Source organism: Lutra lutra, chromosome 16 (genome assembly GCF_902655055.1).
Source record: "Lutra lutra chromosome 16, mLutLut1.2, whole genome shotgun sequence".
Taxonomy (NCBI): domain Eukaryota; kingdom Metazoa; phylum Chordata; class Mammalia; order Carnivora; family Mustelidae; genus Lutra; species Lutra lutra.
Window position 1 is genome coordinate 6047079 of NC_062293.1, and position 24155 is coordinate 6071233.

The 24155-nt window shown below is 53.7% G+C and overlaps 1 protein-coding gene across 1 annotated transcript; it reads right to left on the reverse strand.

The window, feature by feature from the left end:
* Positions 1 to 561: 561 nt before the first annotated feature.
* On the reverse strand, positions 562 to 14250 carry CDR2L (cerebellar degeneration related protein 2 like). The gene is made up of 5 exons (XM_047707304.1): positions 14007 to 14250; positions 5585 to 5697; positions 5129 to 5277; positions 4399 to 4563; positions 562 to 3174 (listed from the first exon to the last, which is right to left on the reverse strand). Exons 1-5 carry the CDS (start codon positions 14083 to 14085, stop codon positions 2283 to 2285), a joined length of 1398 nt encoding a protein of 465 aa, XP_047563260.1. The 5' UTR covers positions 14086 to 14250; the 3' UTR covers positions 562 to 2282.
* Positions 14251 to 24155: the final 9905 nt, after the last annotated feature.

Genomic DNA, 24155 nt, shown 5'->3' on the forward strand with positions numbered 1-24155 from the left:
ATAAGAATGTGCAGCATTGCAGAATGGAACAGGTCAGCTCGGGGTTTGAATGTTTCTGTGTGACTCTGAATTACTAATTCAACCCCGAAACCTCAGAATCTCCATCAGTAGAACAGAGCCTCCCAAGGTTGACGCAGCCTGGCACAAAGTCAGCAGAAGACAACAGAAGTGAGCTGCCGCGAGGAGATGATTAGGAACTTCTTTTTACTTTCAGGGATTGGGTGGCTTTTTTTTTTTTTTTTCTCTGCAGCACTGGGTGGGAAATCCAGTCTTCACTAGCTCTATTCTAAATTAGACCCACCTTCCTTCTTCTGTGAAGGACAGTGAGCAGACAGTGCAGGGTGAGTGGGCAAATCTGCCTCTGCTGTCTTCACCACCACCCCTTATCTGCCCAGCGCCCTGATAACACCCACCAGGCATTTTGCTGTTTGGTTGCAGATCCCAGGAGAGCGAAGCTCGAGATGCGCCCCCCCTCCCCCAACCCAGACCCAGAGCTGTGTGATGACAGGTGGGTGTGTGAGAGGCACAAAGACAAGACCATGGCTCTAGGGCCATTTCTGCTTTTAGAATACTGCTGCATTTTTTATTAAAGAAGAGAATAAAGCATTTGTAAATATATTTCTCTCATGTATACTTCAAAGGTGACGCTGGTCGGCCGCTACAGAACTGGGGAGCAAACAGGCAGGAGCCCTTCCCCCACCCTATCCCCTCCACCCTAGATGACAGAGACACACGGAGGGCTGGGAACTGCCCAGCTCCAAAGGACAAAGGGTTCCAAGATGTGTGAACGGAAGGACCAGTCGACAGCGCTCATCACAGTGCCGCCCAGAGAGCAGGGTAGCGACTCTAGGGAGGTCGGGCATGCTTGTTAAGAAAACCCCTTTACCCCTTAGAAACAGATAAGGCATGAAGGTCCCTGCTGGGTTCCCAGCACAGAGGCCAGGGCTGCCACCTTCCGCCGGGCTGTGTGGAAGGATCTCCGGATGGGTGGTAGAAGGAACTGGAAACCCTGAAGAACTGCTCAGGGCAAGCTGGGGACCTGGACATCTCTTAGCCGAAGCTGGATTTTCTGAAGCCTTAACAAAAGGTTTAACCTGTGACCCAAATGGGTGCTCAAAAGCCCCCCAGAAAGGTGGGAGGTTAAGAACAGGCATTCTATGGGAGAGAGAAGACATGCTCCCCACCAGGTCCCATTTTAATACTGTTCAGTATAGATGGGGATCTTGGGCAGTCCCCGGGGAAGGGGGGCAGGGGTGGATGCTGGGACCACTGGCTGGTGGCACATGCCCGGGACATTCTGGGGGCAGCAGGCATGATCTGAGGAGGGGTCGGCCTGTGGGGAGCATGGGAGTGAATGAGACACATCATGGTCCCTGAGATGGGGGCAGGCAGAGGCCAAGCTTGGTGAGTTAGAGGTGGCGTGCAGAGATGGGGGCTCCCCACCGCCCAGACTCCTGGAAGGCTTAATGGCCAGAAGGCATTTCCAGGGCTGCAGCCCTAGGAGGCTGGCTCTGAGGGAGGCAGCGTGCACGTTCGTGTATGGCTGCCAAGGGGCTCCCTGTTCCCCTCCTCTGATTGGCTACAGATCTGCAGTGGGCTGAGGGTCTCCAGGGAAAAGTGGGGGGGCACTCTGGGCCTGGCTGAGGCGTTCTGCTCTGCATGGCAGGAGCCGTCCCTGACCTGGTCAGGACCCTGGAGATGGGACAGCTGGTGCTAAAGGAATGACAGCGCATCACAGCTGAGGAGAAGCAGTGGGTGGTCCAGGAGACCCCTGGAACCTGCAACAGCTGGCCTGGGGATCTCCCTTCAAGTGTTTCCAGTTGTGGCAAGGGCGTGGGGAGACCTTGCATTGCAAATCTCTAAAAAAAAACCGAACTTTGGAAAGAAAGGAAAAAAAAAAAAAAAAAGCCAAGTGGTCCAGAATGGCTTTCAGAAGCGTGGCCACAAATCTGTGAGCAAGGCCCAGGGTCAGGAAGTCAAGGGCTGGGGAGCTGGGAATCCTCGGGCAGTGGGGACGTTTGGCTCTGCAACTCTCAGCTGCGTCTTTGGGCTGACGCAGGGTGGTGGACGGTCCTGGGAGGCCAGCCGTTTTCCATGTTGACGGGCTCCCGAGTGAGCAGAGAACAAGTTGCATCCCCCACACGCTGCCTGGGCTGGAGAGCAGCCTCCCCTGGGCCGTACTGCTGCTTGACGGGGCTCCCTCCCTCCCGCGAGGCTGCGCCGCCAGGGCAGGAGGAGCCCCATGGCCAGACCCCGGGGGGAGGCTGCGGGCGGGGAAAGGGTCACTTGCTGCTGTGCGTCTTGACTTTGGTGGCGTTGATGTCGGCCTTGGTCTTCTGGATCCTGGAGAAGATCTCCTTGAAAAGTGCCTTGTACTCCGGCTGGCTCTGCTCCAGCCGCTTGTCCACAGCCTCCACGTGCTGGCTCAGGCTCTTCTCACCTGCCTTGGCCTCCCCCTGGCCCTCCTCGCCCCCACGAAGGTCTCTCCACGAGCTGTCTCGGGAGATGGGCCGCGAGGTCTGCACGCCGGCGTGCCGCACCCCCGCGCCGTGCTGCCGGCACTTGCTCAGCAGCTCCTCGTACTTCTCGAGCAGCGCGTGGTACTGCTCGTCCACCTCCCGCAGGATGGACATGCCGCGCTTGCGCACGCTGTTGGCGTGCAGCGTGAGGTTGCCCGCGTGCCGGCTGGCTGGGTCTTTGGCCACGATGGCGTTGAGCGCTGTGTCGCTGCAGCTCTTGCGCACAGCGTGGCCCGGGGACGCGGCCGGAGAGGCGACACCGTCCTGGGCGCCCGGGTCGTCCCCGATGCCGGGCTGGGGGTCATCGGTCTCGGGGGCCTGGGTGAGGGGCGCGAGCAGGGCCTCGGCCAGGTGGTCCTCCCGGCCCAGCAGGTAGGTCTTGGCCTGCTTCATCTGCTGCAGCTCCAGCAGCTCGGCCTCCAGCTCCTGCACGCGGAGGCGGCAGCCCTCCATCTCGCACAGCTGCCGCTCCAGCTCCGAGTACTCCTGCAGCACCGCGGCGTACTCGCGCTCCGCCCGCTCCTTGCGCTGCCGCTCCTGGCTCACCTGGGAGCGCAGCACACCCACCAAGGTCTGCAGCCGCTCGTTCTCCTGCTCCAGGGGCCGTGGGCCCAGCTCCAAGGAGGAACTGTGCAGGCGGAAGGCATCCTCACACCTGAGAGGGGGGCAGGGGAGGGCCAGCAGACATCCGGTCAAGGCCAGGGTCCCCGTCGTGGGGCTCCCCAGGCTTAACAACTCTCCCATCCACGGGGGTCACATATCCCGTTTGCCCCTCTAGATCCACTCTCCGCCCTTCCTCTCCATCCTGGGCGGCTGACCACAGTGAACTGCTTAGCGGGCTTCTGCTCTCTCCTGAGCTGAAGGAGCAGGAGGCATGGGCAGGAGGTCGGAAGGCAGGAAGAGAGGGAGGTCAGGGAAGGGCTTCTTGGCCAGACTCCTTCCCTGGTTAGTGCTGGCTGGGCAGCACCTCCTGGCCTTTCCCTCCCTGGTCCCTTCAGGCCCAGGATGGTAACAGCCCCTCGCTGTCGCAGCCCTGGGGGACTGCAGCGTTCCTGAGGTTCCCCTACACCTTCATCCACACCTCTTCATCAATCGTTCCTCAGTTACTCTGTGCAAGGTGCGGTCTCCTGCCAGGACCTTTATTGAAACACCCACTAAATACACAATACGTATTTAGAAAAAAAAATTTTTTTTAAAGATTTATTTACCCATTTGAGAGAGAGTGTGTGCCCGTGGTGGGGGGGGGGGTGGAGTGGAAGAGAGGAACTTTCCAGAGGGCTCCCTACTGAGCGTGGAGCCCCTGGTGGGCACCATCTCTTGCCCTGTGAGATCATGACCTGAGCTGAAACGAAGAATCAGACGCCCAATGGACTGAGCCACCCAGGCGTCCCCACAATTATGATTTTTTATATTAAGAGACCATCCCTTTAAGTTTAATGGGACCGTGCATCGTGGAGCCTGCTTGAGATTCTCTCTCCCCCCCTTTATCCCTCCCCCCACTTCCCTCTAAAGAAAAAGGGGGGGGGGATGACGACTGAAAAGTGTAGTGGTTAACTCCTCCTGAGCTAGAATTCTAGCTTATTGAAGAGGTGGCCTTGGATAAGCTCACAGAACCTCCGAGCTTCCGTTTCCGCATCAGAGCAGTGAGGATGGGATTGCCAGCAGAGCAAAACCCCTTAGAGCAGTGGGGGTGGCCGCGCGGCCAGGGCTCGGTCAGTGCCAGCTGCTGATGTTGCTGGCAACAGGACGGGTCCCTCTGACAGCAGGCCAGCGCACCACCTTTCACTCCCACCAGCTGCCTGGGCCCCGTCCTCTCCTCCCTCCAGACACCGCGCAGGGTCCGGGTTGCCCCCCACCCCCGCGCGGCGCCCCCACCTACCGGGGGCTGGTGCACAGCTCCTTGAGGCAGGGGAAGGTGTGGATGGTGCGTCTTCGTTCCCGCTTCTCCCGGCGCACTCGCAGCTGCTCCAGGCCCCGAAGCTGCTCCACCTGGGCCTGCAGCTGCTCCACCTGTGTCTGCAGGCGCTCGATGGTCTCCGTGAGCCTGGGGGCGGGGGCGCCCGTGGGAGGGATTTTAACAGGACCGGGCCAGCCCTCCCCACTGCAGGCCTGGAGGGACTTGGGGATGGGGACAGATGAGCAGCCTTGACCCCTGCAGCGGGGTGCTGAGGTCAGATGAGGACTCCCTGTGTGCCCAAGGACCCGCTCTCATCCTGTGCCTCCCTGGCTGAGCTGACCCTTCTCCTCTGTGCCACCTCGGTTCCTCCTACACCCTTTGAGCACTTACCCTGCACTGCTGTAAGGATTTACAGGCCGGCCTCCCCTCCAGGGCTGGGAGCTCCCAGAGGGCAGGGCAATCTCTTCACCTCCCCATCGCTGTATCTCCAGTGCCTACAGAGCCTGGTGTGTAGCTGGTACTTCCGCAGGGATTGTGGCCTGACCATGAAACCACCCCAAATTGCCAAGGGCCATCTCACTACCATCCTGGGAACCTGGGCCTGGGCTTCTGGGAGAAAGAGCATGGGTCACACCCACCAGACTATATGTCCGCAGGCAAGCCAACCTGACCTTCCCCTCATTCGCCCCCCAGCCCACCACCCGGCCCTCACCCATGAATCTTCTGCTGGGCAGCCTTACTCTCCAGCACCAGCTTCTGGTTGGTCAGCTCCAGGTCTCGGGCTGTCAGGTCCAGCTGCTCGTACACTTTGGCGTGCTGTTCATTCATGTGCCGCAGCGTGTCCAGCTGCTTGGTTAGGTACTGGAGGGGAAAAGATGGAGGACCCTTTCAGAATAAGGTTGAGGGAAATATGTTCATCTGGACCTCGTCCAGTTTCTAGGAACACATTTGCTTTGAGAAATTCATCTGCAGCAGAGTGTAGGGGAGTAAAGATGGTAGTGCGATAGGGATGCCTGGGATAGTTGTACAGGTTGTGAACTGCACAAGGCTATGGGGCCAAAGCTGTGTCTGCTAAGAAGGCACCCTTCTCTAAGTTACACAAAATCACCCAGGCCAGGGGGTCCTTAATGGGTGGGGGAGCACATGCAGGGCCTACATGGCCCCTCACCTCGATCTCCTGCACTTGCTCCTCATTGGTGGAGTACATCTGCTGCAGAGACTCCTCCAGCTCCTTGTTCCTCTCCAGCAGGGTCTTCCCCAGCTCCGCGGCCAAGTGCAAGTCTAGTGGAGGGGGGACAGAGGGTGGGAGTAATGATGAACAGCTGAACGAGCTCAGAGGACTCCCGTAAATGTTCTGACAATTCAGTGTAGGCTATCCTTTGGGGATGCCAAGACAGCCAGGACACAGAGCCGCCCTCAGGGAGCCTCTAGGCCTGGAAGGGAATGTGAGCCAGGAGCTACGCTTTGCATGGATGGCTGCGTCTGTCTGGAATGTCCATTCTCCAGACACTCCCAGGGCCTGTCCCTCTCCACCTTCAAATCTGTGCTTAAATGTCACCTGCTCTAGGAGTCCTTCCCCAACCACTGATTCAAAGTCACCCCTCCCCTGCCTTGCACTCCCTCTCCACTTAGTTTTTCTCCTTAGCACATACCACCATCTAACTTACCAAGCTATTTGCTCATTTATCTTTATCTTGTTCATCTCCCCCGCCCCACCCTCCGACTAACTGTAAGCTCATGGGGCAGAGATTTTGCCCATTTTGTTCACTGATATCCCAGAACACCTGGCATAGAGTAGGTACGTAATAAATACTTTCTGAAAGAATGAGTGGCGGGTGCTGGGGTGGCTCAGTGGGTTAAGACTCTGCCCTTGGCTCAGGTCATGATCTCAGGATCTTGGGATCAAGCCCCGTGCCAGGCCCATTGCCCAGTGGGGAGCCTGATTCTCCTTTTCTTTCTGCCCCTCCCCCCAACTTATGTGCTCCCTCTCTCTCATGAATAAATAAATGAATAAATAATCCTTGAAAGAATGTGTGTGAGGAATGTGCTAAGACAATCCACAGACATGGGGCAAGTGCCCTGGGATGATAGGTAAGAGTGAGTTCACTCTTCCTGGGGTCAGCTGGAGGCTCTGGCAATGGGCAGCTTGCAAGCTGGGTTTGGAAGGGTGACTAGGAGTTCACTGAGACAGGAAGGGAGCAGAAAGGCTTGCTGGGTATTAGAACTGGATGAAGCTTCAGAGCTCTTTGGCTTAACCTCCTTATTCTATGGATGACAGGCTGGAGAGAGAGGGAAGAACGACCTGTCCAAAGTTATGGCCACCTTGGAAGCAGAATTCAGGTCTCCTGGCCTTGGTTGGGTACCGTTAGGCTCTAGTGACATGGGCCCCTCTCAGAAACCTCCTTTCCCTGGGCAGCAAAACCATCATCCTCTTCCCCCAAGCAGCCCTAATTCTTGTACCCTACAGGACTGGAACCTACCTTCCCCCCTCCCAGTGGAAGGTAAATGAACACTGTCAGGCTGGGAGGTGGGGAGAGGGAAGGGTTAAAAGGAAGTAGTAGGTGGTGGAATCCCTAAAAATTCTCTCTAGTGGGTCTGGGGTTGTGCGAGGGTAATGAGACATTTGGGGTAGATATTCCTCCAAATACGTGCCTCGCTCTTCTTAGAAACAAAGGGAATGGTGTATTTATTATTACCAAGGGAAAATATGTTATTTCTCTGATTTCTAAGAAGAGCTCAGCAGACCAATGAAAATGTTCTAAAGCCGAGTGGGGGTGACTGCTCTGCGAATATACCGGAGACTGGTGCATGGCTGTGCGCGTGAAGTTAGTGAGTTACCTGGTGTGTGAATTACGTCTCAGTAAAGCCATTAAAAAAAAAAAAAACATTCTGGCAGCTTAATCAGGAGACGGAGACTGATGGCGGGGGCAAGGCCCTAAAGGAGGTTGGTAGACAGGCTCCCGTAGAGTTCACAAGGCTGGCCTGCCTGCCTGCCTGCCTTCCTTCCTTTTCTTTCTTTTTCCTTCCTCCCTCCCCCTTCTCCTCCCTTCCTTCCTTCGTTCCTTCATTCCTCCCTTCCCTCCTAAATTCATTTATTTGTTTGAGAGAGCACGAACAAGCACACAGAGGGAAAGGGAGAAGGAGAAGCAGACTCACCACTAAGCAGAGAGCCCGAGGTGGGGCTTGATCCCAGGACCCGGGGATCATGGCCGGAGCCGAAGGCAAATGCTTAAGTGAGCCTCTCAGATGCCTCTCTCTCTTTCTCTATTTTTTAAGGCTCTTTTCTTTTTAGAATCGCTTTAAGTGTTGTATGAAGGTGTAGTTGATGTAAAAAATCAAACAGCACAGAAAAGTTAACAAAGGTGACCAAAATATTACTTGAAAATGTATCTCAGGGGCGCCTGGGTGGCTCAGTGGGTTAAAGCCTCTGCTTTCAGCTCAGGTCATGATCCCAGGGTCCTCGGATCGAGCCCCGAGTCAGGCTCTCTGCTCAGCAGGGAGTCTGCTTCCTCCCATCTCTCTCTCTGCCTACTTGTGATCTCTGTCTGTCAAATAAATAGATAAAATCTTTAAAAAAAAAAAGAAAATGTATTAATTCTTAGATCTATCACTGAGAATTCCACAAACACATGGAGGTGGCCTCACCTAGTTATCAAAGAAGACTGCCATTTGTGAGTAATTAGAATTAGGGTCTGTATGGGGGAGGAGAGGGGAGCAAGCAGGAAGAAGAAAACGCCTCACTTGGAGAAAGACGCTGTCAACATGAAGCTAACCGTCCTTCTAATCAGCTCTCTGGACTCAGAGCAGCTTTCGGTATGATTTTGTGTGAACAGAACATTTTTCTGTACCTGCTTTTTTTCACTTCACAATTTGGCCTAAACAGTTTTCTGTGTCCACAAGGATCTAGAGGCCATTTCTAGTGGGTGTGAATGTTCTATTGTATACGAGTCCCTAAATTGCCCTTATTGTTGGTCTTTTAGGTATTTCCCATTTTTTTTTCTGTTAAAAATGAAACTGGGGGCACCTGGGTGGCTTGGTCGGTTAAGCATCTGCCTTCGGCTCAGTCGTGATCCCAGGGTCCTGGGATTGAGTCCCACATCGAGCTCCCTTCTTCTCCCTCTCCCTCTGCTGCTCCCTCTGTGTGTGCTCTCTCTCTCTCTCAAATAAAATCTTTTAAAAAAATGAAACTGTACAAAAACTCATAGTGCAAAGATCTTGGTGCAAATCACTTCCTGTATCCTGGAGATCCTTTCCCAGAAACAGAATCATCGGAACAAAGAACAGACCTATTTGATTCATTCCACCAAAATGCTGTCCAGGAAAGCCTGGGTCTTTTTCCCACTGTAAGGTTGTTTCTTCAAATAGCCCTTGATCTAGGCTGATGGTATAAATCCAGACTGAGGGGCACCTGGGTGGCTCCGTGGGTTAAGATAAGAACCTTTGGGCCCTGGTCTCTGGTCTCAGGGTCCTGGGATCGAGCCCCACATCGGGCTCTCTGCTCAGCAGGGAGCCTACTTCCCCCTCTCTCTCTGCCTGCCTCTCTGCCTACTTGTGATCTCTCTCTATCAAATATATAAATAAAATTAAAAAAAAAATCCAGATCGAGATGCTTAATGGCAACTCGCCAGGGGCTGATGTGATGTGGTCCAGGGTTCAAGTCTTTAATGCTTCCCCTGTTCAGTGATTGTTCTCGACTCCCTGGAGGATGGAGGGTCTCTGTAGCCCCCCTAGCGAGTTTCATCAATACAGTTGTTTCAGCTGAGCCCCTTGCTGGGCACTGGGCAGCTCTGGGGAGGGGGCTTTTCTTCTCAGAATAGCCCAGGAGAGCAGTGACTCCCAGTGGGCCAAGGAGAGGAGAGCCTCAGGCTCTTTTTCAGCCAGGGGCTCGGAGTCGGACTGACATCACCTTACGGAACCCAGAGGGCCTGGACAAAAGGCCCAGCTGCCTGTCGGGAACAAGCCTAGATTCTGCTCCCACGCATAAAGGTAAGGTTTTGAAACACCCCGAGTGGTGTCCCCAGGGTGGGCCTCAGCTGGGATCGGGGCCCTGTGCCCCGATGTCACCTGGAGGAGTTTCCTGGAGGAGTACAAACCTCCCCAAGAAAGGCTACAATAACCTAGCCTGGGAAAACAAAGGTGCTTTCCTAAACAGCCACCTCGGCCACTAAAAAAAAAAAAAATCAGGGGCGCCTGGGTGGCTTAGTGGGTTCAGCGTCTGAATCTTGGTTTCAGATTCGGCTCAGGTCAGATCAAGCCCCGCACTGGGCTCAGTGCTCAGCGTGGAATCTGCTTGTCCTTCTCCCTTCCCCTCTGCTCTTCCCCTCACTCTCTCTCTCTCTCTATCAAATAAATAAAACCCTAAAAAAAAAAAAAATACAGATCCCAGATAAGAACCTTCAGCTTTGAGCAATGAACTTTGGATGATAATGGCGAGAGACACCAGTTACCTAATACAGACCAGTAGGGGAATGGGGCCACTTGTCATAAGGACTTATTAACTAGAAGTTGGGCAAATGTCTACAGGGTGTGAAGGCGTCTGGAGGCGTCTGTCTGCAAAGTGTGAGGTTTGATGTGAGCATCGTAGAGCCGCAGCCCTACGTTATGTGGAGTGCTTGGTGGGAATGCGGGAGTCTGGCAAGACCGGCCCTGCTTCGTGATGAGGGAGCCACACCATCTGCCTACTTTCTGAAATGAGACGGTGAACATTTAGTTCATCTCCAAACAGTATCGAATAACTCAGGTAGCTGTGGGAAAGAACAGAGGGCCGCACTCATCAGGGTTTTCTCCTCTGGTAACTGGCAGGTGGCCTGTGAAGAGGCCATTGCTACTGATGCTGGTGTTGGGGGACAGGCTCCCGGGGTGGCCTGCTTGGGGTTCTTGCGGCTTAACCTAGAGTCCAAGAACTCAGGCTCCAAAGCCACGACCAACTGCATTTTATGGTGAGCACCTGAGCTGTGTGTGTATTTCTGCCGCTGGGCTGGGGCGGCTGCTGTCACTATAAACCAGGGACACAGGAGCTTGCCCTGAGAAGGCTGCGAATGTAACCAGGCCGCCCAGTGACTCAGGGGTGGGGACGAACACAATAGAAGCTGTCCGGGGTGGGGGAGAATCTCAGAGACCTTCTGGGGAAACTGGATCACGATGCAAGCTAAGCTGGTCGGATCTGCCAGGAGGGATCACAGGCAAAGTCTAGAAGCTGCAGGGCAGGGGACTGGCTGGAGCCAAGGTCTGGGGAAGGTACACCAGCTAGCAAAGGGCTGCTGATGGCTCTGGGCTCCGGGGAGGGAGCAGCTCCCCGCCCCCCCCCCCCCCCCCCCGGACCAGGGGTGGGGGAGGCCTCGGGGAGAGAGAATGGGGGAGCTGGCTGAGCAGGAAGTAGATGCCGGAGTCATAAATAGCCTGTTACGGCCAGATTAATGGTCCCACTGGACCAACCTGGGGGAAGGTACCAAGTCTGAACGGGTATGGGTCCTGCCTGGACCCTGGAGTTTTCCGGGGCTCCTGTAGTGGGCTTCCGCAGTTTTGCCCTCGGAGTGCCTGCTTATGTGCTCCCCAAGAGCAATGTCCCAGAGGGCTCAGAGGGAATGGCTGGAAGCCACAGGGATGTCTTTGGAAAGAAGCCCTGAAACCCCGCTGTCCCCACTGGTTGGGGTTGGAGGGGGGAACCCATGATTCTGGAGCAGAGAGGTGGGACAGGGACGGGGAACAGGCACAGGGAGGAAGGGACAAAGATAAAGCAGGTGGGAGGAGGCGGTCTGCCACCTGGCCGGGCTGCAGGGTTCCTGCTTACCATCTCCAGGGCATGGATGTCAGGAACTCTGGGTCCCCACGACTGGGGTCCAGTCACTCCCCTCCCCTTGCCATGTCAGAGCTCTCGTCCAAGGCCAAGACTCAAGGTCAGGCACCCAGGACTTCAAATCTGTGACTCAGCAGCCCTCTCTCACTCTAGGAGGAGGTACCACAGGGCCCTCCATGCCTGGCCCAAGGTCGGGAAGCAAGGCAGGCAGAGACAGAGAGAGCCGGCGCTTGAGAATCAATGTGGCTTTTTCTATTTTTACAGGCGCTTGTGTCAGTGGGCAGAGGGAACAGGGGGAGGATCTAGGACCTTGCTTGTCCCAGCTGCCTCCCTCCTCTGGGGCAAAGCAGCATCCAAGTCAAACAGCATCTGGAAGGCCAAGCTTCCTGAAAATACAGTGGGGCTGCCCTCAGGACAGGGGGAGACAAATCCAGAGGGGAGGCCAGGCCGACTGAGCCAACCACTGCCTGAGCCACCCAGAGGCAATCAGGGAGCAGCTGGGCAGGAGGGGACTGGGGGCTTGGGGACAGGAAAGGGGGATGCCACAGGCACCTGATCCCCAATATGGCTGGCCTTTGGCCCACCCTTCACCCTACCACCCAGCTCTCTGTGCTGGGCTCCAGGAGGTGGTGCTGCAGTGGCCGTGCCTGGGACTTCCTCGAGCCCACCCCTGGCACCCCAGATGCCTCTACTTTCTAGCTGTGTGTGGTCTTCTCGTGCTGTCCTGTACCTGGCCATAGCATTCCCTCCTACCCCAAAAGGCCAGGCAGCCCCTATTCACCCTCCAGCTCGGAGGGGCCTTTGCATAAACCTTTATGAGTCTCAGAGCAGAAGGCCCTCCACTCTCACCCTCGCCCAGCGTGAAGAGAAACATTTGTTTTTAGGCCCCAAACTCCAATTTCTTCAGGCACTGTCTCATTTCTGATTTCCCTCCTTATTCCCGGGCCCTGGCTACTCCTAGGGCCACAAGACAAGGCCAGCTGCTGCGGCCCAGCAAGGCTAGCCCCCATCTTGGTCCCAGAGCATGGCTGCCCAGCCCAGCTTGAATCTCGACACCTCTCGCTCTCCGGAAGCAGTACGTCTCCCACCCCTACTCTCTGGCTCCTTCCTCCCACATCTGGGCCGGGCAGGATGCCAGAGACTTTGTTAGGGGTGCGGGAATGAAATGAGACAGCAGCAACATCAGCATCAGCATCCCGGGGAGCCATCTTCCCAGGCGCTCAGCTTCCCATCTTTCCCTCTAGGCCTGCCTCTTCCATGAAGCCCTCTCACTGGATCCTAACACACACACACTCAGTTACAGGCCCACCTCCACCTGCCCAGGTGCAACGCAAAAGGCGGGAGCTGAGACTATCTCAACTCCCAGGATGGTGTCTGATACTTAAGTGTGAGCCTGATAGGTGTTTGTAGGATGCAAGATTTGGGGGGTGGTGCCCAGGATGGGGAAGGGAGTTGTCACAGCTAGTATTGGACATCACATTCTACCAGGGAGGCTGAGGGTAGACTCCAGGGAAAAGACTATGGCAGAGTTCAGCCCAGCAGCCTCAGTCCCACATTGGTCCCCCAGAGATTCTGATTAACCCACACTCCCGAGTACAAGGACAGTCTCATCTGTCATCAGATCTTGCCACGTGGGGATGTGGGTCACAGCCAGGAAACAAAGGCTCTGGGATCTGGGTAGCTGTCTCACATGAGGGCAAAACTAGGCATCTGGGGCCCCAGGGGACAGCGACTCAGAGCAGGGGTGGTTAGTACACACTGAACCAGACTGGTGTCCACACTCGCCTGGCTTGCTGGGTGACGGTGGTCACTTCTCCTGGATATGTTTCCTTGCCACTCCAGCTCTAACCACCCAAGACTGAGGCACTTTGGGGGAAGAGAGGGTGGAATTGACGCTGTTCCAGCAGTCCTTGGCCCTGACCCTCTTAGGCCTCCTCCTTCTTCCTGTCCCACTGCTCCGCCCCCTGCCTGGAGTGATGTCACCTTGGCCACCTCATCACCAGATTCTAGCCCCCTTCCAGCCACCCTCTCTACCCTCAGATGGGAATGGGGGTAGTGGCTCCCACTCTACTCAGGCTCTAGTCTGTTGCATTGCTCAGAATTCCCAAAACTGGTTCCCTCGGAACCATGAGTCATTTGAGAGAGGGCTGGGAGGGGAAGGGCCAAGGGACCCCCTTCCCCTCAGGAAGGTCCAAGTTTTTGCTGCTTCTTTACCAGCAGGGTCCCCAAACCCCTATACTCTCCCTGGGTAGAGGGTTAGGGAGTTCCGGAAACTTTCTGGGAGTCTCAGAGCTCAGGAATCCTGGCAGGGAAGGATGCCACTGGATTTGGAATGGGATAACTTTCCGCTAGACGCGCGAGAGCGCGCGCGCGCGCGCGTGTACACACACACACACACACACACGCTCCTCTCAGCAAACATAACCAAGGAGCCACCTCCTGGCCTTCAAAGACTTCCAGCCAATACTCAGGCCCCCAACAATACCAGGGGCTCCTGGACAGTTCCTGCCTCTAAGATGGGGCGGGCGAGCCGGATGAAGTATGTCCCTGTCGTTCGGGGAAAGAGAAAGGCCGCTCCCCCCACTTCTGCACCCTCCGCGGGTCCCGCCCGGGTCTCCCCGCGCAGGGTTCCCTGTCTCCACGTCCCCCTTCTCCAGACGCATCACTCCTCGGAGTCCGCCTCTCCGGGTCCAGCCCAGCCCTCCCCGGGGTGATACTGCTCAACAATGGAGAAGCGGACAGGGGTCGCCGGGCGCACCCCGCTCTCCCGCCGCACCCACGCTCCCGCGCTCACCCTGCTCCAGGTCCTGCTGGTCGTACCAGGGCTCCTCTTCCTCTGTGGAGAAGTCCTCCATCCCGGCAGCTCTCCGCATGGCCCCGCGGGCGGTGGGCGGCAGGCGGGCGCTGCGGCGGCGCGGCTCAGAGCCGGGGCGCGGGGCCCGGGACAATGCGGCGGAGGCGGGCCGGGCCTCCCGCGTCGCGGACTCCGGCTGCAGCGCCCCCGCCCGCGCCGCGCCCCCTCGCCATCGGCCGCTGACCCGGCGCCCACGCGGGGCTGGCGCGCCGCCGCGGTCCGGCCCGGCCGGGGTCCTGCGGAGCCGGGGGCACCGAGCGGCGGCGGCACAAAGGGTGGAGGGGTGGAGACGGCGGGCAGGACGGAGGCAAGGACGGTCGGAGTCCGTTGGCACGTCTGGGGAGCTAAGAGTGCGCGGGGGCCGCGGCGGGCGCCCCCTGCCCGGCTCCGGCCCGCGCTGCCCCCCGCCCGCCCGGCGACACCCGGAGCCGCCGCTGCATCTTGGCGGGGTCCGCCCCGCGCTTCCCTAGCCGCCCGCTCCGAGAGGCGGGGCCGGCCGCCGCGGGCCAATCAGGAGACGTATGCAAAGTAGAGGCGGAACCGAGGGTGGGATCTCCCCGGCGCCCCGGTGGGGCTGTTGCTGGTTCAACGTCACCTCCCCCCGCCCCAAACGCTCGACCCCTTCGGTTTACCGCTGTTCATTTTGTTTACCTGCCGTTGCCTCTCTCTCCCTCTAGATCTCCTGAAGGCACAGATCGTGTCTCTCTTGTTCACAGCTGGCTCCTCAGCGCCTAGAACAGGCTGGCCCATTGGTACTTTCCATGGACACTCTTTGAATGAATATTTAATTACCATTACCTTTAAGAAGTTGCGTGTTTAAATATCTATGGCCGGACACCTGCGAAGTTTGAGGGTGACTTACCTGCATTCTGGACCTTTCCCTTTAAGGTCTTGTTTCCCTCCCTTCCCTCTCTTTCCATATGCTATATCCAGTTATGACAGTTAGAGCCATACACAATTTCACCTTCTAAGCATTCTCTCCCTAAAGGAGTTACCGGACTCAAGCATTCATGTAATTGATTATTATTAGGACTCAGCATGAGCTGGTACTGTTGAGGCATCCTGAGTATATCCAACTCTGAAAATACGTGGCAAACATACCCAACAAAGATCTTGTATCCAGGATATAGAAAAAATCACTGCAAATCCACAGGAAAGACAGCCCAGTAGAAAAGGGGGTAAAAGACTTGATTAGGGGGCGCCTGGGTGGCTCAGTGGGTTGAGCCGCTGCCTTCGGCTCAGGTCATGATCCCAGGTCCTGGGTTCAAGCCCCGCATCGGGCTTTCTGCTCGGCGGGGAGCCTGCTTCCTCCTCTCTCTCTGCCTGCCTCTCTGCCTACTTGTGATTTCTCTCTGTCAAATAAATAAATAAAATCTTAAAAAAAAAAAAGACTTGATTAGGCACTTCACAAATGACCAAATGACCCAAAAAACATGTGACAAGGTGTTCAACTTCTTTAGAAACCTAAAAGCTTATAGGGGAAGAGAAGGAAACAGGGTTTGCATAGAGAGGAATTGGCTTGAGATGTGACCTTAACAAAAGCATCCCCTGACTCTGGACAGCTCTGAATCCGGAGAGGTCCTTCAAAGCTATTCCAAGTGGCAATGCGGAGAGGGCCTTTATATTCCCCTCCCCATGTCCACAAGTCATTGAATGGATGCAGGTGGTGAATGACAAGCAGTGGGCGAAGGAGTTCTTTCCAGCTCCTTTCTTCTTAGAGAGGGCAGGCCCCTGAGGACTGTCAACCAGCAGGCTTCCCAGCAGCTGGGGGAACAAATCCTTCAGTTCTGAAAGGGAGTCTGGGGAATGTACTGAAACATCCATCATATATGGCTACCCTATAATGCAGCCATTCTCTTCCTATATATGTGCAACAGAAATATGTAGATATGTTAATGAGAGACATCTACAAGAACGTTCATAGCAGCACAACTGATAATAGCCCAAACTGGGAACAACCCAAATGTCCATCAATAGTCGATGAATAAAATGTGGCTTATGAATACAATGGAATGTTATACAGAAATAAAATGTTGAGTGAAAGATGCCAGGCATAGAAAGTAAGTACTTTTATTAGTTTCCTATTGTTTCTATAACAATTTACCCCAAATTTAGTGATGTGAAACAACACAAACTTACTGTCTGACAGTTTTGTAGTTTAGAAGTCCAAAATGGGGGGCACAGTCGTTAAGTGTCAGCTCAGGTCATGATCCCAGGGTCCTGGGATCGAGCCCTGTGTCAGGCTCCCAGCTCCACGGGAAGCCTGCTTCTCCCTCTCCCACTTCCCCCGCCCGGCTTGTGTTCCCTCTCTCTCTCTCTCTCTGTCAAATAAATAAACAAAATCTTCAAAAAAAAAAAAAAAAAAAGAAGTCCAACATGATTCTCACTGGCTGAAATACAGGGGTCTTCAAGGCTGTATTCCATTCCGGAAGCTCTAGGGAAGAATCAGTTTCCTCGCTGTTTGCACCTCCTAAAGACCACCCACATTCCTTGGCCTGTGTCCCCCTTCTTCCAACTTCAAAGCCATCAACAGCAGGTTGAATCTTTCTCATACTGCATCAGTCCGGCCTTTCTGCTTCCGTCTTCTTCTTTTAGAGATCCTGTGATGACACTGAACCCACCCAATAATCCAGCATAATTTCCCCATCTCCAGGTCCTTAACTCAATCACATCTGCAAAGCCCCTTTGCTATGCAAGGTAACATTGAAAAGTTCTGGGGACTAGGATGTGAGTATCCTTAGGGATCATTCCATTTATATAAAGTTCAAAACTGGCAAAAATGAATCTGACCAGGATAACGTTTAGCTTTCCAGAGTCATGTGGAGAACTCTGAGGGGCTGGGAATGTTTTATTTCCTAATGTAGGTGCTCGTTACACAGGTGTATTCATTTGTAACAATCACTGACCTGTACACTTAGGTTTTGTTTTGTTTTATTTTGATTTTCTTAAAAATAGGCTCCATGCCCAGTGTGGGGCTTGAACTCATGACCTTGAGATCAAGAGTCACATGCTGTACTGACTGAGCCAATCAGGCACCCTGGCCTGTATACTTAGGAGGCATACATTTCTTTGAATATATGTTATACTTCAGTAACATAGTTTATTTAAGAAGAGAAAGAAATTGGGATGCCTGGGTGGCTCAGTTGGTTGGCTCAGGTCATGATCTTGGCTCAGGTCATGATCCTTGAGTCCTGGGATTGAGTGCTGCATCAGGCTCCCAGCTCCATGGGGTGTCTGCTTCTCCCTCTGACCTTCTCCCCTCTCATGTTTTCTCTTGCTTTCTCTGAAATAAATAAATAAAATCTTCAAAAAAAAAAGATTAAAAAAAAAGAAGAAGAAAAAGAAATCTATGGCTGAGACATAGGCGTTCTCTGCCCTTGTGCGGCTTTCATTCTAGTGGGGACACAAATTATTACAACCTGCAACGCGTGCTATGAAGGAAATTAACAGGGTTCTGGGAGCAAGTTTGGGGCAAGGTTTAGATTCGCTGTTCCGGAAAGAACTCCCTCAGAAGGTGAGCTCTAAGCTAAGACCTACATGATGAGACAGTGCCAGCCATGCCAAGCTCTAGGGGGAGAGTAGTCCAGACAGAGGCAACGGCAAGGGCAAAAGCCTTAAAGCAAGAATAGCTTGACATATATCAGGAACTGAGGGAAGGCCAGTGTGACCGAGTGGAGTGGATAAAGGAGAGATGAAATCAGAGTTAGGGCCATCGGAAGGCATTGGGATATTCCCCCCCAAACTGGACAAAAAGAACGAGTAAAAGGCTTTTCATTTTTTAGTTGTAAAGTATTAGTGGCAATTTGGGAGCACGGATTGGAGGGGAGGGAACAAGAGTGGAAGCAAGCCCAGTCCGGAGGTTTTTGTGATCTTCTGGAAGGAAAGCAATGGTGGGGTTGAGAAATGTTCTGGGTGTAGGATGAAAATGTGCCGATGAACTGACTGAAAAACCAGACTGATGTCTTAGATTTCTGGCTCCACTAAGTGGTATTGAGCTGGGGACAAAGATGGGTCTTAGGGACCGGCAGGTTGCAGGGTTGGGGGGGATGGGGAGGAGTAAGTTCCAAAGGGATCTGGTCAGGGATTCAAGCCCACCAAGTCCTCTTCCCATTTGTTAATTTCTTCATTCTGCAGCTCTGTGGGAGAGCTGCCCCTGGGGAGCTTAGAAAGTCCCTGGAGGAGAGCAGGGCCAAAGGGCTGAGGGCCAGGGCCTACAGAGGGCTGCTTCAATTTCCCCAGCCTGGACAGTGAGCATGCTAGTTAGAGCCATTATAGGCGGACTCCACCTGAAGATTTACTTCTAACCCCTGGAGCTAAGGACGCTTTCAGTGATGACTTAGATGACCCCGATGTTTGAAAAGGTCCAGCTTCTGTGTCATCCCCCAGCCTTTGGCCTTTACCATACTGGCTATGTCCTCAGCATGGCTCTCCTCTCCTGTAGCCATCCTCCTCGAGTCCCAGTCCCAGAAGCATCACCTGGCAGGGACAAGCATGTCACAAAGGCTGGATTCTCATCACCATCCAACTCTGCCAGGTGGGTGGGGCTTCCTTCTCTCCCTCTGCAGAGGACAGAGAGTGGAGGTCCAGGTGACCCGCAGGGGTGTGGCTGGCTGAGGGATGGGAAGGATGTGCTGTGTACCAGGCCTGTGCCGGGCCCTTTGCCTGAGTTGATGCCTAGGAACCCCAGGCTTCTTGCCCACTGAGATCACTCCCTGTGCCTTTAGGCCAGACTTAACAATTTTTACACTATTCCAAGAGAAGGAAAATCAGATCTGCTTTTTTTTTTTTAAGTTTTATTTATGAAGTTTATTTTATAGAGTTTATTTATTTAAGTAATCTCCACACTCAAGGTGGGACTCGAACTCACCACCTGGAGATTAAGATTGGCACGCTTCTCCAACTGAGCCAGCCAGGTACCGCAGATCTGATTTTGAGGAAGCAAACTCCTCAGCCTCTCTGAGCTAGAGTAGCCAGAAAGCTCTGGGACCCTTCCCTTCAAGTAGGCAGAGCGCCTCGCAGGGGTCAGAAGTGCCAACTCTCTGACCTTGGTTCGCCCTCAGCCTGGTACATCACAGGTTTGTCAGGCAGACCTCCTGTGTGGTGTTCCTTGTGGGAGGCATCGAGGCTCGGCACTGATAGTCAGGGCCCTCAGTGGACCCAATGTCCCCCAAGCCTTGGGCATTATGATTCCCTTGGGGTTCACACTCTAGCTTCCGGGAGCGCTTTCCCAGCTCCTGGAAATGCAAGGCCAGCTCCTGGGTGAGGGACCAGAGCACAGATAGGGAATCCGGGGGCGGGGAGCTGGGCGCCGGGATACGGCCGGCCGAAGCAACGGCCTCCCGCCAGCGCTGCTAGGGCGCAGGGCGGAGCTGGACACGCGGACACCACCGCGCAGTCGACACCACCACCCACCCGCCCAGCGGGTCTCCCGGCCCCGCCTCCCCCCCCCCCCCCCCCCGCCGCCGCGTACCCCACTCCCAGCCCGGCCCACCGGAAATGACGGCGCTTGCGCAGGCAGCGCTGACGTTGGAGGGTCCCCGCGGTTCCCAGTCACCCGAGTTACCCTGGGGGAGGGGCAGGGTGCCCAGCCCGCGCCTCCGGGTCTCCAGGATACGCACCGCCCCCGCACCCTAAGCATCTTGGGTTGATGTCAGGATATCAGGCGACGACAGGACACCTTCCTCGGGTACCCCCACCTTCGTAGGCCGCGCTGCCCTCCCTGTCCCCAGACCCGTCGTTCCAGCGCCGGGCGCACATTGCCCTGAATGATCTCGCCCCATCTGTCCTCCCTCCACCAGTCTGAAGTCAGTGCCAGGCAGGATAAGGCGCGAGTGAGGTCATCTCGTGCCCATCTCCAACCCCCCCCCGCCCCCTATACACCAACTGAGTGTGTCCCAGACAACTGTCTGCTCTGAGAGGGGAATTATTTTATGTTCTCACCGTCCTTGTGGTCAGGAAGTGCTTCCGTATGCCTGCCTCAAATCCCTGCTGTTTAAAACCTCCAGGCCTGTCATCGGTGGAGTGACCTTTAGGGTGCTAAGGCTGAGTGTCCTCCTGTGGCCTCCCCCTTTACTCCTTTAAGACCTCCTTTAAGACCAGTAGCCCCCATGGGGCTACTGAGAGCGGACACAGGCCAAGTACTTAGAACAGTGCCTGGGCCATGCCATCCCCATTCAGTGCTGGCCTTTCTGATTATTATTATTTGTTTAAGGTTTTATTTATTTATTTGACAGAGAGAGAGATCACAAGTAGGCAGAGAGGCAGACAGAGAGAGATGGGGAAGCAGGCTTCCTGCTGAGCAGAGAGCCCGATGCGGGGCTTGATCCCAGGACCCTGAGACCATGACCTGATCTCGTGGGGGAGCATTGTGAGCTGCATTTGATAATGACTTGGGTCTTTCACAGATCAGAGAGGGCAGGATGGAGGCTGCTGCAGGAGGGTGGCGATGGGGGCTCTGGCAAAGGTGGAGGCAGAAGAGATGAGGGAGGTAGAAAATATTTGTGTCTGGGAGATGACATCATCATGTCTTGGTGATGGATTGGATGTAGGGGTGACAAGAGGAGAAGCTCCGAAGGTGACACTCGGTTCTGGGCTTGAGCACCTAGGAGGTGCCATTTCCTGAGATGAGAAGACAAGTAAAGGTCAGGAGAGAGAAGGATCGGGTTTGGGGGAATGAAGTGTGGGGGGCAGAATCACCAATGGTAGGGCAGTTTTACTGATTTATTATTTTTTCAAGATTTTTTATTTTATTTTAAGAGTTTATTTTATTTGACACAGAGAGAGCACAAGCAAGGGGAGTGGCAGGCAGAGGGAGAGGGAGACGCTGGCTCCCTGCTGAGCAGAGAGCCCAACGTAGGGCTCGATCCCAGAACCCTGGGATCATGACCCAAGACAAAGACAGACACCCAACTGACTGAGCCACCCAGGTGCCCCAGATTTTTTATTTTTAAGTAATCTCCTCACCCAGCGTGGGGCCCAAACTTAACCCCAAGGTCAAGAATCACACCTCTACTAACTGAGCCAGCCAGGTGTCCCAGCGTGGCAGTTTTAGACGTGGCGCTGACTCCTCTGACACTTCTTCCACTGGGGAGATGGGTGTGGGTTCTCTCCTTGAACCTGGTGGACTTGTGATTACTTCAATTAATAGAGTATGGTGGAAGTGACTTTAAATGTTATTCCCAGGCTCAGAACTAAATGGCCATGCGGCTTCCTCCTCTTTCACCTGGGACACCCTCTTTTTGTACGCACCCTTTGGGACACTCCGTCTTGGAACTCAGAGAGACCCAAGTCACATCCAGAAGTCGTATGTTGGCCAGGCCAGGTTGAGTCCAGCCCAGGCTCCAGATGCATGAATGAAGAAACTTCCAGATGATTCCAGGTTCCAGCTGTTCTGAGTGAACCCTTCCTACCTTCTAATTTTCTTGCTGAGGCTGCAGACATCGTGAAGCAGACGCAAGCCACCTCAGCTGGGTCCTGTCTGAATTATTGACCACAGAATTTACAATAAAATGATTATTGTTGTATATCACGTTTAGTGGGAGGTTGTTACACAGCAGCGACACCCAGAACACACATCAAATTGACAAGCAAGTTCCAGATTCCACCTGGAGACAACCTGTGTCCTTCCTCTCCGTCCCACCCGTGACTGCCTGGGCTCAGCCCTGGTCATCTTTTACCCCCAGCTGGATTCCCAGTGTTCGGTTCCCTTTATCTTTCCTGGAGCAGCTAGAGTGACTTTGCCAAGACATAATGACATCCAACGACACTATTCCCCTGCTTCCGAGGCTCCTCGGGGCTCATAGAGGGAGATAAAAGCTCTTTAACAGGATGTACATGGCCCTTTATGATCTGGTTCTGGCCCGCCTCTCTGGCTTTATCTCTTGTCACTCTACATTTCATCCCAAGCTGGTCTTTCTGTTCTCTGGGCAAAGCAGGCTTTCTGCACTCCGGCACCTTCCTTCTATGCGCTCCTCCTACCTGGATGTGGGACATGTTCCGTGTGCCTGTTCAGTTCTCTTTCCATCGTCTCTATCTGCTCCATGCCTGGGGGGTGAAGCTTTTGTGCGCTGCAACAATGGGCTCCCTTGCCCTTTTGCTGTCTGGGTGTCCACTGATGGGAAGCACCAGTGGAAAATCGGGATGCAGGAGAACAGTGAAGGTGGGGTGTCCATCCCATGGCTCTCTCCCTTCCAGACCCTGTGAGGTCGCTGGTCCCCTTAGCCCTCTCTTACAACTGGTCTCTCTTCCTCTGGATTCTGGTAACCATTCTTCCATTCCTCCCCTGCCAGGGCCCTGGACAAACACCACTCTTGACCCCAAGGCTCTTGCTTGCCCATATGGTTGCCCTCTTTTGGCGGTAGGAACTTGCCTTTGTAGCTCAGGTCCTAACATCTTGCAAGGTAAGTGGCCCTTAGCAGGTTCTGAGTTAGTGTTTCTTGTATCGTTGATGGTTGAACTCAGAAAAAGCGGCTCTAGGAACCACAGGCAGGAACTCTTCCTTTACAGTGGGGATAAAAGGAAGACATGGTATAGTTTCCACATAGGAGACCATAGCCAAGATCTACTAGGGAATCTCCAAATTAGTAAGGATAATTAATTTCTTTAAACTTTCAAGAGCTCTGTTTTACTACTACTTTTTCCTGTATAGATCCAGCTTTTTTTCCTTAAAAACTTTGACTATATAAGTTTTCAAACACATACACAAAAGTGGAGCCCATAGTACAATGAATTTCCACAGACTCAACACAGACTCAACAGAGATCTAGATTCTGTTACATTTTGCCTCACCTTGCCTGGGTATTCTTTGTCTACAGTATTTTATTTTCTTTTTAAAAGATTTTATTTGTTTACTTGAGAGAGAGAGTATGAGAGAGCACAAGCAAGGGGAACAGCAGAGGGAGAAGGAGAAACAGGCTCCCTGCTCAGTAGGGAGCTTGATGTGGGGATCGATCCCAGGACCCCAGGATCACAACTTGAGCTGACGTTAGACACTTAACCAACTTAGCCACACAGGTGCCCCTTTGCTACAACATTTTAGAGCAAAGTCCAGTCTTTAGGCCGTCGTCCCTCTACACACTTCAGTATGCACTAAACAACAACCAACAGCATTTAAAATATAATCATTGGTGGGATTGGGGAGAATGTTAAGTTTAACTTGGAGACAATAAGCAGATTGTGGGGATAAACGGGTATTTTCCCCCTAGATGCATTAGCAGTCACATTCTTTAAGACGATATTAATACTTTTTCCATCCCATGGGGGCAAGAGTACTTATTAGAGTATCTTATAAGATTTCCTGGAGACGGACACTAAAATTTCCTGAGGAGCAAAATGCTCAGAAGGGAGAAGACCTTCTGAGGTTGGATGAGGATAAATGGTCTCATTTAAATCCATCCCAAGAAAGCTGATGGGAAGAACGAGGCCTGTGAATGACCAGAAATATTTCGGTGCCACTTGGAGTTCCTGGTTGCAAATTCCTGAAATGGCTCTGAGTGCAGCACAGGCCAAGGGGCTCCCAATTACTCCCTCGAACCAGCCGGTTAGCACCTGATCTTGGTTTTTGTCTTTTTAATGTCAAAATTATTGAGGTATAGTTTGCCTACCGTAAAATTCACCCCTCTTAAGGTGTAGAGTTATAGGAACGTCAACGAACACGATACAGACAAGAATCTATCGTCACAATCATAGCAGAGATGGGTTTTGTTGCCGCCAAAAGTTCCCTCATACCTTTTCATGGTCAGTTTCTCATCCTACTCCCAGCCCAAGGCCACTATTCATTTGCTTTCTGTCCCATTGTTTTGTCTCTCCCAGAATGTCGCATAAATGATATAATACAGTACTCTGCCTTCTGTGTCTGGCACAGTGCTTTGCGATTCATCCACATTGTTGCTGCTTATATCAGGAGTTTGTTTCTTTTTGTCACTAAATACTAGTCCCATTGTATGGGTGAACCCCACTCTGTTTATTCACCAGATGATGGACATTTGGGTAGTTTCCACTCTTTGGGGATTATAAATGAAATGGCTATGAGCATTACACAGGCTTTTTGTATGGATAGATGCCTTCATTTTTCCTGGATAGATAGCATGA

What these genes read in the sequence shown, in the direction of transcription:
- CDR2L (XM_047707304.1), bottom strand. Translation starts at nt 14,085, where the DNA reads ATGCGGAGAGCTGCCGGGATGGAGGACTTCTCCACAGAGGAAGAGGAG. An exon ending in GCCCAGCAGAAGATTCATGG is followed by an intron (nt 4,564 to 5,128) that starts GTGAGGGCCGGG and finishes CCCCGCCCCCAG; the next exon opens with GCTCACGGAGACCATCGAGC. An exon ending in GAGCTGTGCACCAGCCCCCG is followed by an intron (nt 3,175 to 4,398) that starts GTAGGTGGGGGC and finishes CCCCCCTCTCAG; the next exon opens with GTGTGAGGATGCCTTCCGCC.